Source organism: Apteryx rowi, unplaced genomic scaffold, assembly GCF_003343035.1.
Source record: "Apteryx rowi isolate R43461 unplaced genomic scaffold, aptRow1 scaffold_1018, whole genome shotgun sequence".
Classification (NCBI taxonomy): domain Eukaryota; kingdom Metazoa; phylum Chordata; class Aves; order Apterygiformes; family Apterygidae; genus Apteryx; species Apteryx rowi.
Genome location: NW_020447218.1, coordinates 4798 through 21399, shown reverse-complemented (window position 1 = coordinate 21399; position 16602 = coordinate 4798). Strand labels below are relative to the sequence as shown.

The 16602-nt window shown below is 40.0% G+C and overlaps 1 protein-coding gene across 1 annotated transcript; it reads left to right on the top strand.

Moving 5' to 3' along the window:
• The first annotated feature begins 604 nt into the window (after nt 1-604).
• On the top strand, nt 605-15870 carry SPARCL1 (SPARC like 1). The gene is given in 14 exon segments (XM_026064761.1): nt 605-646; nt 3228-3266; nt 3397-3450; nt 6209-6980; nt 6983-7123; nt 7126-7328; nt 7795-7859; nt 8495-8559; nt 9101-9219; nt 9835-9955; nt 10984-11120; nt 12950-13098; nt 14247-14395; nt 15842-15870. Coding segments are annotated over 14 exon segments (2085 nt in total).
• The last annotated feature ends 732 nt before the right edge of the window (nt 15871-16602 follow it).

Here is a 16602-nt window from a genome sequence, read left to right as displayed (position 1 = left end):
CCTCCTGGCTGTGATTAAAAGCGTAACGAAAAGAACTTTTTCTTTCCAGAGTTTGCTTACCGCTGAAAGAATAAATGACAAAGTGCAAAAATCCCATTCACGTGAGCCACGACCTTCACAGTGAAAGGGCAGTACGCTTGCAGGAACAGTTCCTCAGGGCTTTTTCCTCACTAAGGGCTTTACCCTTCAAGCAGAAAATCCCTTTGCTCCTGCTCCAACAAACCACCAACAGCCTTCGCATGGATTACTTGTACAGCATAAAGATGTTTTCCTGGATTCTGGCAAAAAGTCTTGGCGTACCGCACGATTAAAACCTTAACGCCTAACAGAACATTGAGTCACGCCAACAGAAACACCCCTTTCGCCCCTGTGGGACTGCAGGGACCACAATCCATTGGGCAAAGATTACGTTTTTGCTTTGTTGAAGCAGCTGCTGCGATTATTGACTTTGCAGCTACTATGACAGTAATCCCCAGCTTCCCCTACTACTCTCCCTTCTTTATTGGCACTGTGAGCAATGAAAAGGCTTTGTTAGTGTTGCTTTTGAACTTGTCTGGTAGTTTCCGACTGCCAGTCACAAATAGGTCTCTGTACTGACCGCACAATGGAATTGAGATCACAGCAAGGCGGCAAGGAAGGAAATAASGTAATCGGGTCCAGCATGAGGCAGGATCGAACCCCACAGCACAAGGGCCTCCGAAACCAATGGGAGTGCACACTTACTGCACAGAAATTGGTATCGCTGCCACATTCAAAAAGGCAAAATAACAAGAATGAGCAATAGCAATAGTTGCACATGCATTACAGTTTAAGAGTGTTTAACTCTGAGAAACGTGACTTAATGCTGTGGGCAGTTTATCCTACTGCAGGTAATTTTACAATCGCTTGCAACTCATTTGGTACTACCACTTCTAGAAAAAAAGATACTCAGGAAGACTATGTTCCTATATTCCCCAGATATCCTGAACAGTTAAAGATTTATGCTTCCTGCAGGCCACTGCAGGCTGCTTGCTAACAGCAAAATGGATACAAAAGCCCTATTCTGATACCTTAACTCAGATTTATTCAACAGCTCCGTGGGTCCAACTACTTCTTCATTATTTAGCTAAAGGTAGCAGAGGCAACCTTTACAGCCTGTGATAGAAGCAGATTTGAAAATTATTATTTTAAATAAGATGTAACCTGTAGCGATTTTCATTTACAGCTCTCAAAATAGTCTACCAAAACAAGTACGACTAATGTGATTTTTAGTACGGAGAAACCCTGAAGGGAAGAGACCAGCCCTGAGCTTTATTGTTTGCACAAGCAGACAGGCAAGAATTCAGGCTACCTGACCTTTTGTCTTCTAATTCAAATATTGACTCCCTCAATTACTTGCCAGGCCTTCAAAAATCATGACATACAGATAATAGGGCTACACAATCATACTGAAATTGGATTATGCCCTTGCATTTCTGGCAAGTTGCCTACAGGACCCGCAGCGTAACAAAACTTGCCTTCACCTGAAGTGACTGCCTATACGTTGCACAGTTGGGAATTTCACATACACTCATTGATGGATTTTGTCTTATTCTATATTTCTCTGTAAGAACATCTTAAACAACTAACCCTGGATGTCAAAGAGGCACCTTGTGTTCTATGCTCAGCTATGTATGGGGACTAAATAAATTCAGYGTAAGAAAGATGGTTTGCATACTAGATATACATCACTAATGAAGATTTTCATTCTTCATTAACAAAAAGAAAAGAGACATTGTCCTTAAATGATTATGAACACTGGAAAACACCCGAAGCTTCCAACACTCACACTTTGAGCAGAACTGAGCATGGCAGTAGCCAGGATGCTTTTGCAGGCTTTTATACCAAAATTAACACAATGCTCAATGCAAGTCCTTCTTTCTTGGTTCATGCCCTGGCCCCCATAAACACAAGCTGCCCTGGAATTCTCCTTTTTCAGTTTCAGTGTTTTTTTCCAAGACCCCACCAACTACTGTCTGAATGAATAACATTTTAAAACCACAGATTGTGTACCAGATGCATTTGAATATGGTTGACCTAACTGAAAAACCACTGCCAGTTTCTTCATATGCCAAGGAGTTCAACCTGCAAAAAACTGAGAGGCTACGTGCTTCAGCTAAGGACAGGGCAATAAGTGTTCTGCTTCTACTGATAAAGGGAGAGGGAATGAAAAATGACATGCGTGAGGTGGAAAGTGAGAATGTTTAAAAATGGGGAGGGAGAAGAGAGAGGAGACAGAATTACTAAGGAAAAGCAGCCAGCAGAGTGAGAACAGAATCAGAAGAAGAGGGAAAACCCAAGTGATTCCTGATGAATATAGAAGAAAAGCAAGAGGAAAAGGAAAAGAGAAAGAAAACAATACAGTAGACAGAAGACAAGGGAAAGGAGCAGCAGAAGCTATAGGACTTTTTCCTTTTCCCAGTGATAACAGCCACAGAAACTACAGAAACTTCCCGTACAGGTGCACTGCAAAAGTACCTCCTCAGCAAGGTAAAAATGTGTTGTCTCACTCGCATGAGGATATTAGCAAAAACTGATAAAATTCCTATAGCATTACATGTTCTTCCAACCACCTGTCTTTCTTACTACTGTACAACAGAGATGTTTTGGTTGCTTCAAGAGCAGGACTCAACCAGTCACTCAACCAGCCTGGACAGAGTTTCTGGGGTTTGAGAGCTGCGGAGCCGAGGTTCATCACTTGATTCTTCCTCCTACAGCACCACAGCAGCAGCCAGGAGACACCCTGGCTGTTAAGAAGCCACAGTCAGGCAGCATCTCAGCATTCAGTCCCAGAACTGTATAAAAAGGGATATTTTTCAAAAACTAATAGCTCAGAAGAACAGTGGCTTTACAGGACTCAACCAGTGGAGGTTCATAACTCAATCTTTCAGTAACACCACTAGAGTTTGTGGATAGGGCATATGACCTAAGTCCTGTAACAGAATTAGGATCAAAATGTCTGCTAGAGAAGCCAGCATAATTCCTGAATTTACTTACAGCAGGACATTGCAAGGAAGTTTTGTGGGACTTTGCACTGACCTACAAGTCACAGTAGCCGCTATATTGCTTGCATCAATCATTTTCAAACCAACAGACCCAAACCCAATCCTGTTTCTTTGCTACTGCTTGCAGAAAGGAAACCTCCAAACCCTACCACTGCACCATTAACTATTATCCCACCCAAGATCTGAGAAGCATGAAGACTGCAGCTCTCCATTTGTCTTGTAGGACCAGCTTTCGCTATTCCAGTAAGTCCTCATTGTTCTATTACTACTGTGCATTTGAACTTCCGCATACCGTGAATACTTTATGTTAACTCGCTGAACTGTACAAGATTTTTATTTATATGCATATTTTTAACTCAATTGTCTAGTCTAGACCTATCCCTTAATCTACAAGCTTGGAATCCATGAACAAAAAACTGCAGAAAAGGTACTTCTGTTCTTCTTTTAATGTTATAAGGCAACTTATACTAATGATCTCAAACATCTAAAACACATTATCACAGATGCATTGGCTGGAAAATTAGTTTACATTAAAAAAAAAAAAAATCAAGTGCCTCTCTCCCACGGGAATTATTACAAAGCATCTCATGCCTCACACAGCACAGCTAGCAGCAGAACAGCACAGAATCCAAAGCTTACAACATAAAGCTTCACTTATTTCAAGAAATTCCCTTAAATGAATTCCTAAATATAAACATTATATCTACATATCTATTGTAGAAATAATAAGCTTTACCAGCATCAAACTGTGGTCATCACTTTTCCTGTAAACTAGGAATGTACAATCCCCAAATTATCATGTATTGAGTAATCATGTGCAGTCTCAAACATAATAATTTTATCCATCATAGCTTTTGTTATTTAGTATATGGAGCACTAGACAGATATGTCTCCTCCGTGGCAAAGTACACTGTGGCTAACAGGCCAGAGACGCAGCTCTGATGATGATGGGACAGATGGCTTCAACAGCACTATGCCATGTATGCAAGTTAAGCATAGAGCTCATGTTTTTGCATTTATGGTTGACCCGAATCAACTTTTTTTTTTTTTTTAAACGAACCACTGTGTTGAGCAGCTGTGGTTCAGGTACTGTGCAGCTTGACTCCAAGCCAACAAATATTTTGTAAAAACACAATCCAGACCATGCTGTATAGAACCAAATGCAACACCACACTTCTTTTGCTTACCTTTTCTCATAGGGAATTATGTCCAGCTCCATGCAATTTTCCAGATGCATTTCATGCCAATCCAGATGGTGCTCTGCATTATGAAAAAAAAAAGTGACATTTCCTATTGTTTGAAGTATGCAGCAGAACAAATTATGGTATAAACTTTTTTTTCAGGCAAATTTCAAGATCACAGTAGACAATTTGCAGCTTACAGCTGTCTCCCAGAAACAACACATAGAGAAAACACCTGCATCAAAATAAAACATTACAATAGCAATGTCAGGTGAATCACCAGTTCCAGGTGAATATGCAACATTTATCAGAGGCCAGTTGTCCCCTAACAGTAGCTAATTACATGTACATTGACTAAAATTTTTGTCATTATATTAAGAGGCCCAAGTATCTTCACAAGCAACCGAGTCCTAAAAGGTTTCTGCTACCCTGGGGAAAAAGATATATCAAAAAAACAAAGGCTAGAAAGCACATCCAGGCACATCTAAATTGAAAGTGTAGTGCACAGTGAGGCTTTGTATCAAGACAGAAGCCACAGCATCTTTMAAAAAAAAAAAAAAAAAAGCTGTTTCATCAAACAGAGGCAACCAGAACAGAGGATATTAAGGAATGTTTGGCCTTGCATTTTGCAACACTACAGAACTAACAGCCCCTCAGAGATTTTGTTTTAAACAGGAAAAAAACCCAAAAACATACAGTATGTTTTAGGTAGCGGTGCACAAAAACACAGAAAAAGAAAACCACTTGTGAAATTTGATTTTTAATTCACCTTGAAATTTGTAGCATAGATATTTCACTCTTTATTATCTTCAAGAAAGTCACATTCCATCTGGAAAAACATTTGACTGAAATTCTCTTGGATTTCAGTGAACACATTCTTTTCATTAAAAGTTCATTAAAAAGTTAGGGCTGTAAATTACATAGGGAATATTTTGCTTAGTAATTTTACTACATCAGGAAGTTCACCAARTAAAAGATAAACACTTATAAAAAATGTAGATACCATCCTGACATTAAGAAATTGGGGAAGTTGATCCGCAAAAAAGCCAAATACCTATTTTTAATCCTACAGTATTTAGTCTTTGTTTCAGAGGAGTCTGACTCTGCTCCCACTAAAGGGAGTGTTTTCCCAGCAGTTTAGGTACTTACAAGTACTTCCATCTTCATGAATAATCCCACTGAAAGTTTTAAGCAAAATCAGTGTCAGGCATCATTTTTAGTAAGTAATAAGCAACACTGAAAGTCCATAGGTTTAGTACAGAAAAATATCAGATGTTCCTGCTGCTGTACAGAAGATGCAAGTGCCTGTACTCACCCAGCAGCCATTGCAAAAAAGCCACTCAAACACACCCCTGTGACTCCTGCTAGTGAGCTTATGATACGGTAGTGGCGTTGCCACCAAACACAACAGCTCCTGATTAATTCAGCTAGGAAGTAACAGCGCATCAGATTCAAGGTGGATGAATGTGCTGCACCCCTCAGGAATTACTACCATGGTACCTTGCCAAAGGTGCTCCTTCTCTCTCCTCTTTTCCCAGGCCCTCTATTTACCCGTGTAGGAAGATAATTAGTATCACTCCCTTCCTGAGGTAAGTGATAACTACTGCTGCCTAAGGCAGGTGTCTGAAGTTACAACTCTAAATTACTAATTAAGCACTTAGACTGAGATTTCACAAGACCCCCATACACACACATCAAGCTCCTATCAGATCTTGAAGAGAATTGCATAGACTTTTTCAGAAACTTCAGGTTTCTGAAGGGGGGTGGGGGGGACTAATGAACAAACTTGCTGAGAACCCAAAATGACATTGACTGTGAATTTCATGCTCTGAATTAACTTACTGAAGGGAGCATTTATGACAAAAAAGCATAAGTGTGCAGTGTCATACTGTGCTTTTTTCAATATGAGGCAAAAATTGTGTTGCATTGACTTGGGATTGATTAGAATACATTCTAAGATTTATCAATCTACTTTTTAAATGCTTTATTTATTTGTTTTGGAAGGCTCAAGATATTCATTCCGTCATCTCAAAGGAAGAGAACACAGAGTATGTAAACAAGGGTGATTCACTGTCAAGTCAGAGAAACAAAAATAAAGAGGTACCACTATCAGATACTGAGCACAGGGAGGAGTCCAGGCCTGCTAAAACATGGAGAAGAAGCGGTAGGGAGCATGAAGAGAAAGATAGCCTGAAGAGCATTAATTTCCTTTCGCTGCACATTAAACCAGGTTTGGCTTCTGACAAGCAGGACAGTGACTCTGGCAGCAGAAGCAGAGAACAGTTCAGCTCTGAATATTACCAGTTCAGCAGACATGAGAAACACAACAATGAACAAGTTATGGATGATGAAGAGAATCCAGTGGATGGTCTCAGTGAACCTAACACCTGGAAATATAATAAAAATACAGTTGGCCTATCTGAAAACACCAGTGAAGGTGATGAAGAGGAAAAGGTGGAGGAGGAGGAAGAGGAATGGGGTGAGGAAACTGACCACAGAGATATGAAGCACAAAACCCACCTGACAAATCAAGACAATCAATACAAAAGACAGCAAAACGAAGAGAGTGGGCAATCTGATGAAATCGTGAGAGATTCCAGTCAGCCACTCCAGATAACCAAGAGGCATGGTGAGAAATTTGATCGAGAGGAGAAAGAGAAGGATGAGACCCAAAGAAAGCCCTACGAAGAAGGAAAAATCTCTCTCTCTCAGAAAAGCAGTAACCAAGATCAGGATGACAAACAGCAAAGCCGACAAGGCAAAGACAATTCTCAAGTAAACAGAGTGGTCATGAAACAGTGGTGAAAAGACAATATAAGGAGGAGAGTAATGATGATGACAGTGAGGAAGATCTCAGCAATGCCTGGAAAGGAACAACCTATGAAGAAGGTGAAAGAATCCAGAGTAACAATCCTGGAACACTGAGAGGGAAGGGGGAGGGACTGATGAAGATGACAGTGCAGTTAGCAGGGATAACAGTGATTACCCAGATGTCAAAATTAAAGACTTTGTTCACTTTGAGGAAGATTATTACCATCATGAGCCACCTAATTCTGACAGCAAGGAACAAATGGAAACAAGTAACTCTGTTCAGAGTGTGAATTCAACGGAACCTGAAGATAAGGTAAATCACCTTAAAAAAAAAAAAGGAAGATTAAAAAAGGGAAAATGGGTCCTAAATTTAAGTTCCTGACGGTTGAAAGAACATTTTGGAGAAAGAACAGGTCTAAAGTTTTCTTAAAATTTTGGAGAAGTCTCATCTGCTTTTATTCATTATCCATCCAGTTCACACTGTGTCACTTCACATAAATAATTTAAATGAATTGGACCAGAAAGTGAGCACAACTCATGTAACACATCCAGGCCCAAAGGACTGTGTAATGAAACATACATATAAATACATATACATGCCTGTGAAACGTATGCACATAAAAAAAATGGAACCCAGTCTCATCCTGACTAGAAAGGCCTGTTCAACTCCTCTCCCAAAGGATCTTAAACACTTTCATACAAAAYTGAACAGTTTCAAAAGGAAGGGATAGAGTTCCCGCAATAACTACCAGCCTGGTGGTTAGGACACCCTTCCACAGGATGAAGTATGCAGGCATCCTCTTTCAGATAAAGAGGATGTTGCACCCAGATCTCCCATATCCTGGTCAGATACTAGATAAAAAAGGGGATTGCCAAGTGCTTTGTTGTGAAAGAAAGGTGTGATCTTTGCTATGACTGTTAAAGAAAAATCTTAATCTTGAGAAGAGGATAGGAGCTGTCAATCTGAAGCAGGGAAGGCACCTCCCCATAGCACCAAAGGAGGAGCAAGATTGGAGACATTTCTTCCCATTCTCCTCTTAGTTTCATTTGTTTAGCTAGATGTCTTATCATGCTGCCTTTCCCAAGCACTGTTTAAAGGCAGTCAAGGCTCATTGATATGTAGGGATCCCAGATGCTAAATAGGGGGCGAGCTTAGCAGAATTTGTAAGCGTTTCAAAGTCAGGCACTATGCTACTGTATATCAGGTACTCCAGAACTACTGGGAGTCCAGGCCTTACTGGACTCCCATTTCTCTCTCTCTCCCCCTACTTTTTTCCTACCCAAAAGAGAGCCCTCACATTATCAAAGTTGTTATAGACCTCTCACGCTTAGCATAGCAACCTCTTTCTGCTGCAAATAGAGCAAATTCTGTCCCTGGATCAGCTCTGTATTCATACCTGAAAAAAATTTTCTCTCGGTATTTTTTCCTTCCCAGACTTACCACAATTTCTGCTTTTGCCTGTAGTTTTAACCTTTAAGTCCCAGAGACAGATCATACAGTGAGGGGGAAAGTGCAAGCAACAGCAGTGGGAAGGCTTTCCTGGGTGAGTAAACTGCACATGGAGCCCTCACATAACTGCTAACTCACTGCAGCTGGGCAATCTGCTGGTCTGCATTTGTTTTCTGTGTTCAGCAGCATGCAATTTCACATGACTGAACTGTGCTTGTGCATAATCCTGTATCACAGATACGGTCCTAGAGAAGAATCCCATCTGCATACCCTTGGATTTACTCATTTGTTTCTGAAAAAACTGATATACAGCACAGATTTTTATATCAGCTTTACAGAAATGGGAGTTATCTTCCATTGAAACCCCTCAGCTGAAGAACGCTAGCTTGAATTAAACTAGAAATAGGTAACCTGTCTTGGATTCAACAAGGACAGATAAGAACTTACACCAAACATAAGGCTGAAAGTGAATGTCTGCCCTTATAACTAACAAATTACTCAAACTTGCAGAAAGTGCTTGACTTCTGGGTGAATATTTGGCTATATTTTGTCTTCACTGTCAGGAATACTTGCCAGGAATGCTGGTTTTGTCACACTGTCCCTAACAATCCCTCCCTTCTTGATCTTATTGCTAGATCCATGTAGGAACTTCCACTGCAAAAGAGGAAAAGTCTGCCATGCAGACGAACAAGAGAAACCCAGCTGTATTTGCCAAGACCCTGCTGCTTGCCCTTCAACTAATGATTATGAGCATGTAAGTATTTCATTCATTGCACAGCATGGGGGAAAACCAACCACAACACTTACAAGATACCACATTCCCCAGGCATTATTTAGAGTAATTCTACCCTAAAAAGCATGTAAGTAGGTTTCAGTGATTTTAGTAATTGTAACTCTAGGTATAGAATACCAAAACTTACAGACTAGTGCTTGAAAAGGGTATAAAAGCACACAGCTACAAAGTACTTAATGTGATTTTCTTCAATTACAGTCTCTCAGTGAATACCAATTTTTCTGTCAGCAAAATTTATCCATGTTATGTCTCAGAGCATATACCAAATACGCACAGACACACATATATATATGTGCAATAATCCTGTAGCAAGTCAGAGACAGTGGTAGTACCACAAAAATAGATTTAAACATCTTGACATTGGGTGTCTAACTACGGCTATCTAATCCTTATGTAGACATATGAAAATAACTAGGGTTTTCAATACTCCTGATCACATGCATTCTCTGTGGGTATTCACAACTGGTACACTGTATGGCAATGATTCTTTTATTATTGTAATGCCTATATTAGTAACCTGATAATTTTTTCTGAGCATGGTGGTGGAGAGTGGTTTGATTTTTACCCTGTTTCTAGGTTTGTGGCACTGATAATAAGACTTACGATGGCACATGTCAACTCTTTGGCACAAAATGCCAACTTGAAGGGACAAAAATGGGACGCCAGCTGCATCTGGACTATATGGGATCCTGCAAATGTAAGGCTTATGTTTTTGTGTATTGAATTTACCTAGGTATAAATATCCGGTAGGCTTAGTTAGCACAAACTAATCCTAATGTATCTGTTTCCTTCCTGTGCTCTCCCCATTCTGCATCAGTTATCTGCTAAGTAAAACTGGCTTCTAAACCTTAAATAGGTCAGACCAGGTCACTTTTTCCTATAAATAAGGGCATTAAGCGCCCTAATCCAAAGACAATTGCAGCAATCTGTTGTCAACACTGCTCTCTCCCCCGCCCTGCACTGTTTTATATATTAATATGGCTCCTATTGCTTTTAATGTATTTATCCTCACTGGAAAAACAGTATTAACACATCCATTTTACAGATGAAAATGTGAAATTCAAAAACAAAGATCACAGAAGGACTTAGATGCAAAACTCACGATCCAACAGCTAGAACTGATTTCAAAGGTCTTGTTCAGTTGCCATGTACTCTTGGAGGGAAGTAAACTCACTTTCAGCCAGAATATTCCTTAAATATCCAAAACTCTGCTTTCCTGCAAGCCCAAGGAACTAAGCAACATATTTATATCATATTTGCTGCAGGATACTGGTCAGATGTATAAGCCATGCTACCATCTTCAGCTGCAAAAGGTACCCAGAATAATGAGTTCAAAGCAAGCTCAGATATGTCCACCTAAGTTGCAGTCATGTATAAGGACTGAATAGATTGGCTTAGCGGTTGGTGCAAGATCACCCAGAGACTCTGTGCAAGTCCTCAGTTCAGATCCCCTAATTCACAAATAACTTTTTGCTTGGGATGGCAATTTTAAATGAATAGCTTCTGGCTTACATGACTGGTTAAGGATGTCAACTAATCACAAACCATTCTAGATGTATAATTCAACCCATTACTTGCATTCTCAGTTTTATGTATTAATAACTATGCCAATTTAAAGCTGACCTGGAAATGTGCTCATGAGAACCAAATCAAACTTCACCTAGAAATGCTTGAATGTCAGCTTTAGATATCTCTTGTTAATGAGAACTTTGTGGTTTGGAGCAGACATCCCTCATTGTACTGACTATGAAGTGGATCAGCTCCCTCTCTGGATGAGAGATTGGCTCAAAAACATCCTTATGCAGTATTATGAACGTGATCTGGATACATCTGGATTTCTAACTGAAAAGCAAAGGAGTAAAGTAAGCAATCCTTTTTGAATTGAACCACTCAATTACACTGCTAGAGCTGGATGAGCCATCTGTAACAAGTAATTTATATCTCAAGTTCTCCCATTTCTTATTAGCATTCTTGTTCTTGTTAAGGTTCTATATACTGAATTATACCTAAGAAAGTCAAAGTCAGGTGTGCTGTTTAGCCTCAATTAGACACACAGGTTGCAAAATACACTTAGATTTCCCACCCCCAACATTATTAAAACAAACATTTCTGCTATGAATGTTCATTTTGTCCAAGAGAACATAAACCAAACTATTATTTTTGAATGAATGCTCACAGACAAGGAGCGGAAAAGAGACTTTAATACAACAGAATTGGCACACATCTAGATAAACACAATTTGCTTGAGAAGAATCAACACAGCTTCTGTTCAGGGAAGTACTTTGGGACAAATTTATTGGAAAGATTAACTAATATGCAGACAAGGATGATGCAATTTGTACAATCAACCCCACTTTCCACAAGACTTAGGGAAACTAAGCAGCTATAGCATGAGGTAGACAGTCTGGGTATGGATAAATAACTTATGAAAAGACAGAAAGCAGAGAATAAGAAACAAATTGCCGAGAGAGAGGTCACCCGTGGAGTTCCACAGCTTGAAAGGACTTGTGCCATTCAACATTTGAGTGACCTGTAAGAGGAAGGTAGGTGACAGAGTTTGCTGACAATACAAAGATATTCAAGGCATTAAGGACTTGGCCTCACTGTGAAGAACTGCTAAAGGACCTTATGAGATTGATTGACTGGACAGTAAAACAAGCAAGATTCAATAAAAATTTGCAATATAGAATTTGAGTGATTTATATGGCAAAAGGGGATCCTTGCCTTGGAYTGAACTAAAATAGCTGGGGGGTTTTGTTTTTGGGACACATCTTACACTTTGCAATCAATATAAACATATCTGAAAACTCAGTGAACAGTTATGGGTATTGTTTGCAGTTTTTAAATCCAGCTTCATACCCTCTCAATTTACAGATAAAAATTATACTATGATATTCAAGACCTGTAAAATTATAGGGGTCTGGTACCCAGTTTCTAAGACAGAAAAGGTGCTTTCTATCATCCAGTAAAAAAACCCTGCAGCATCACTTAGAGCAAGAATCTGCTTTAAAACAGAGCAAGCATCTTTTATCATTGGGCCTTTTATTTGAGAAATTAATCCTTTATGTCAAGCGAGTTGGTGACAACAATGTTTCTGAAGATACAGACGTCATAACTGCCAAAACCCCTGCAACTAAGCGAATAGAAGTAACTAAGCCCCTGGCTGCTCTAACTTTGGAGTTGGAGGGGCACACAGCAGGTCACAGTAGGTTTATACAGAATAGCCTTGAGGAACACTGAAGACTCTACTTCCACAATTCAAGAGGCACAGTGGCCTACTGGGAACTTCTCATACCAACTGGTATGAATTAGATGACTTCTGAGATGATTCATTTCACACCAGAAGTTGAGTTGCTTGCCCCAGGATGAAAGTTACACTAATATGAGACAGCTATCTTAGTCTCCTACCCATCTGAGGCTATTGCCCTGCTTAGCCAGGTCTGAAGATTAGGTCACAGGAATTTCACTTCCTCTCCAGTTACTACCAGATTTTATATGGGCACCAACAAAAATCTGCTGGCACACTTGAAACAACCTTTTTGGGCAGCATATGGTCACAAACAATGCAAAACTGATTTCCTCAAGGGTATTTTATCAGGTTTCATTTCTTTAAGTCACCTCCTTTTTGGAGAGTTCTCTTCCGGACACATCTTTGCCACTAAAGAAAAATCCATTCCTCTGTTGGGTTCAGGTCAAAAAAATCTATCAGAATGAAAAAAGTCTCATGGCTGGTGACCACCCAGTTGAGCTTCTCCTCCATGACTTTGAGAAAAATTATCAGATGTATGTGTATCCTGTGCACTGGCAGTTTTACCAGCTTGATCAGCACCCTGTTGACAGGTAAAAGCTCTTTTCATATTCAGTTCTCCTTTGCTGCTTAAGCTAAGGCTGTTCTACTTTTCTAAGTCAAAGTATCCTCTATAGACATGACCAGTCTCTCAGTTTGTACAAGCTAGTATCTCCTCCTTTCAGAAAAGCCACTCATCTCATAAGCCCCAAACTTGTCTGATTTTTATGCTGGAGACAAGTCTGAAGTCAAAGTCTTCTATTCTCTTGTCTTTCATAATCATCATGTATTACATCTTAAGCTCTATAATTTCGTAAAAGCTACTAAGGGCCTAATCCTGGAACAAAACGTGGCTCATGAGGTCAGGTTGTTAATGAAGCTAAGAGCAGCAGGCTAAACTACAAAGGGCAGATGCCTTTCAGCAGCAATAGTGATGTACCGATAGTTTTAAGTTAAACCCGAAAGAACTCTCATATTTAAGGAGCAGCTAAGGTAAAACACCRGTGTCACCATTTGAGGAACCCCCCACCATACTACTTCAGAGAACTTCAACCAAATGTCAGTCCTTCAGCCATGATCCTCATTGGTGGGACCAGGGTTTCAAGGCTGGGGGCCCTGAAGGCCTCACGCTGATTACACCTACTGCTTTAGAACATAGCCAAGCACCTCTGCAAGCTTGTTCTCCTTAAGGTCAATGACAAAATTATGCAACTGATTAATCATGAACAAATCACAGTAATACTTATTCTAGAACAAAAATGGTAGAGAAGAAATAGCAGTTCACATGCATGTTAGTTTATCGGGTATTATATACATCGTCCTAATAACGCAGGACAGATTCACACACAAATTCAGCACTGAGGTGAATCTTCAGACGGGTTCCTGACCCCACAGCAAATCAAGATGTCACCTAACCCCCTTCCCTAGCAAAGGTGGATTTCCACTTGGGCTCTAGAAAGAACTGGGGCAGCTGAAGCGCAGACACATCCCATTCCCCTGGTTGCTACCCCAGGCAGTCATTTTGTCAAAGTGACAGCAACAAAGAGCTTGGGAAGCCACTTAAAGCAGCACAGCAGGATTCACCAGGACTTGTCTGTCAAAGCCACTGTTGCCATATTCTAGCAGCTTAGGTCCTCAATCTTCAATCACCCTGATGATATACCACTACAATACAGCTCTATGTACTTGCTCTTTCTTTCAGATTAACAACTCACTCAGAGCTGGCTCCTTTGAGAGCTTCTCTCGTTCCCATGGAACACTGCATAACCCGTTTTTTCCAAAAGTGTGATGGAGACAAAGACAAACTCATCCCTCTGAAGGAGTGGTGCCACTGCTTTGGGATTAAGAGAGGTAAACCCGATAGAACAGGAAGATGCACAGGACAAAGTGTTCCTCTTAAGACTAGGCAAAGTTTCAGATCACACAGTAAGAGGAAAATTCTAGCCTGAAGCTCATAACTGCTGTGCACTACAGAAGATGGAACAGGGAGTAGGAATAAGACTGCAAGAGATGCAGAGTTCTGGGTTGATTTATACAGATAAGCAGAAGTCTCATCTTTTCCGTCAGGAACAACGTTGAAGCTATTTTTGTACTAACCGTCAAATCGTTCCCTTCTGTGGTGTCTGATCTTGTATGTTCTACTTGCCTTCTTCACTCCAGAAATAACGAATTTTTTATTCAGTGCCTTCAAGGGTAAGGCAAAGCAAGCCTACACTTATAAATTAGTGGTCAGAGCATATTCCTGGAAGATAGATTTAAAAACTTCAGTTCAAGTAGAGAAGATATCCAATCAGTAAGAGATCCAAGTTAACTGTGCTAATCTCTAGATGACTATATACAACACAGATGCTGTCATGCTCTAGTGGAAGACTGAACAGTGCCTTTTATAACCTGTCAGACATGATGCATGCTCTGAGGCTGCCCACTAGGCTGTGTGCATCAGGAGGCTTAGGCAGAGAAAGGTGGAGTTCCTGTATCCTGAATGGCCCAGGCATATGTTTGGTTCAGCTCAATCTGCACAGACATTACCAGGGAAGTTACAAGCTAGGTACAGCGGTGCTTGTTGTGTCTCCATAGTTAGGCAGGAGCTAAACAAACTGCCATGACAGCAATTTTAGATTTACATGACTACACTGTCTAAGCCATTCTTTAGAAATGTATATTCTTATTCTGATCTAGCTCTGAGTGACAGCTGAACAATACAGTCAGTCATTAAGGACAGCAATAGTACAGGCTAGTTCTAGAACATAACAGTTTGGTAGAGAACACGCAGGATTAAAAAAAAATTGTACAAACACTGCTAACAACTCCCTAATTTTAACTGGAGGCTGATTCTGGTTGGAGGTCAGATATTCCAAGTCTTCACTTTTCCCAGAATTTTTTCCAGCTCTTCTGATGACACCTTGTCCCACAGTCCCAAACCATGCACGGAACTAAGCTTTCATGAGTTCTCATGATAGGCATGGACTGCTCCTAATGATCGTTTGTCCAAAGTGGGTTTTAGGATCAGTCATTTATAAAGGAGGGTAGGAGGGAAAGGGAGATTCTTTACTGTCAGGCAGCTCAAGACCACCTTCCACAAGAGGAAAACAAATATCAGAAAGGGTCACAATGAATGGCTCCTGAATGTGATATCAGCAGCCATACTTGGTTTTTGTGGGGGGAATGTTACAGTACCTGAGCCCTGAGCCCTCTAAAATTCTAATATATGACTTTCTTCATGATGATACAGCATAAACATGTTTCTTTGGCAAAGACTCAAATGTTTTAGTGACATTTTCTCCTTCTCTGTTGCAGAGGACATAGATGAAAACCTCCTGTTTTGAGCCTGGCTGAACAGAATCCCAGTGCTGTGCGAGTACTGGGCAAATACGCAAATCCAGTTTGTTTCTTTTATTATTAGCAGCTTAATATATCTGAGAAGAAACTATGAATAAGGAAGTTTGCGTAAGGTTTTCATAGGTCAGAGTTACTGTCAAATAACACAAATGCATAAAAACTCTGCATTTGTTAACAGTGGAAGAATTTAAGAACTTCACGTGGTACATCTAAACAGTATTTTCTTCTGCATCAGTCCATAATCTCCCTCAACCAAGAAATAGTCCTAACCACACGAACTGTTCAAATTCCTCAGTAGATTTATGGGATCTGAACTGTATCATACACTGAAGAAAATTACCTTGAAGTAGGATAAATTTCTTTTATTATTTACTGTATTGTCAGTTTCTTTATATTCTACATAGATGCGTAAAAGAAAAATAAAGCATAACTAGATATGTGGGTTTTAAACTTTGTTTGAAGAATAGGTATCAAGGCAATGGTTCAATGGAAATTTCATTTTAAATTGATGAGGAAAAAAACTACAGCACAGATAAAGCCCACCAATCCTTATACCATAATTCCCCAAAAGCATGAAAAATGGTGGTTTTCAGATAAAACATTTCTGTCTCTTGAAACAGCAGTAATAGTACCAACACCACGCAGCAGAATTCCTATTTAGAAACTGTGTAACCAGCTGTTTATAGGAGTAGCACAGAGTGAGTGAGTGTGTGTGTGTA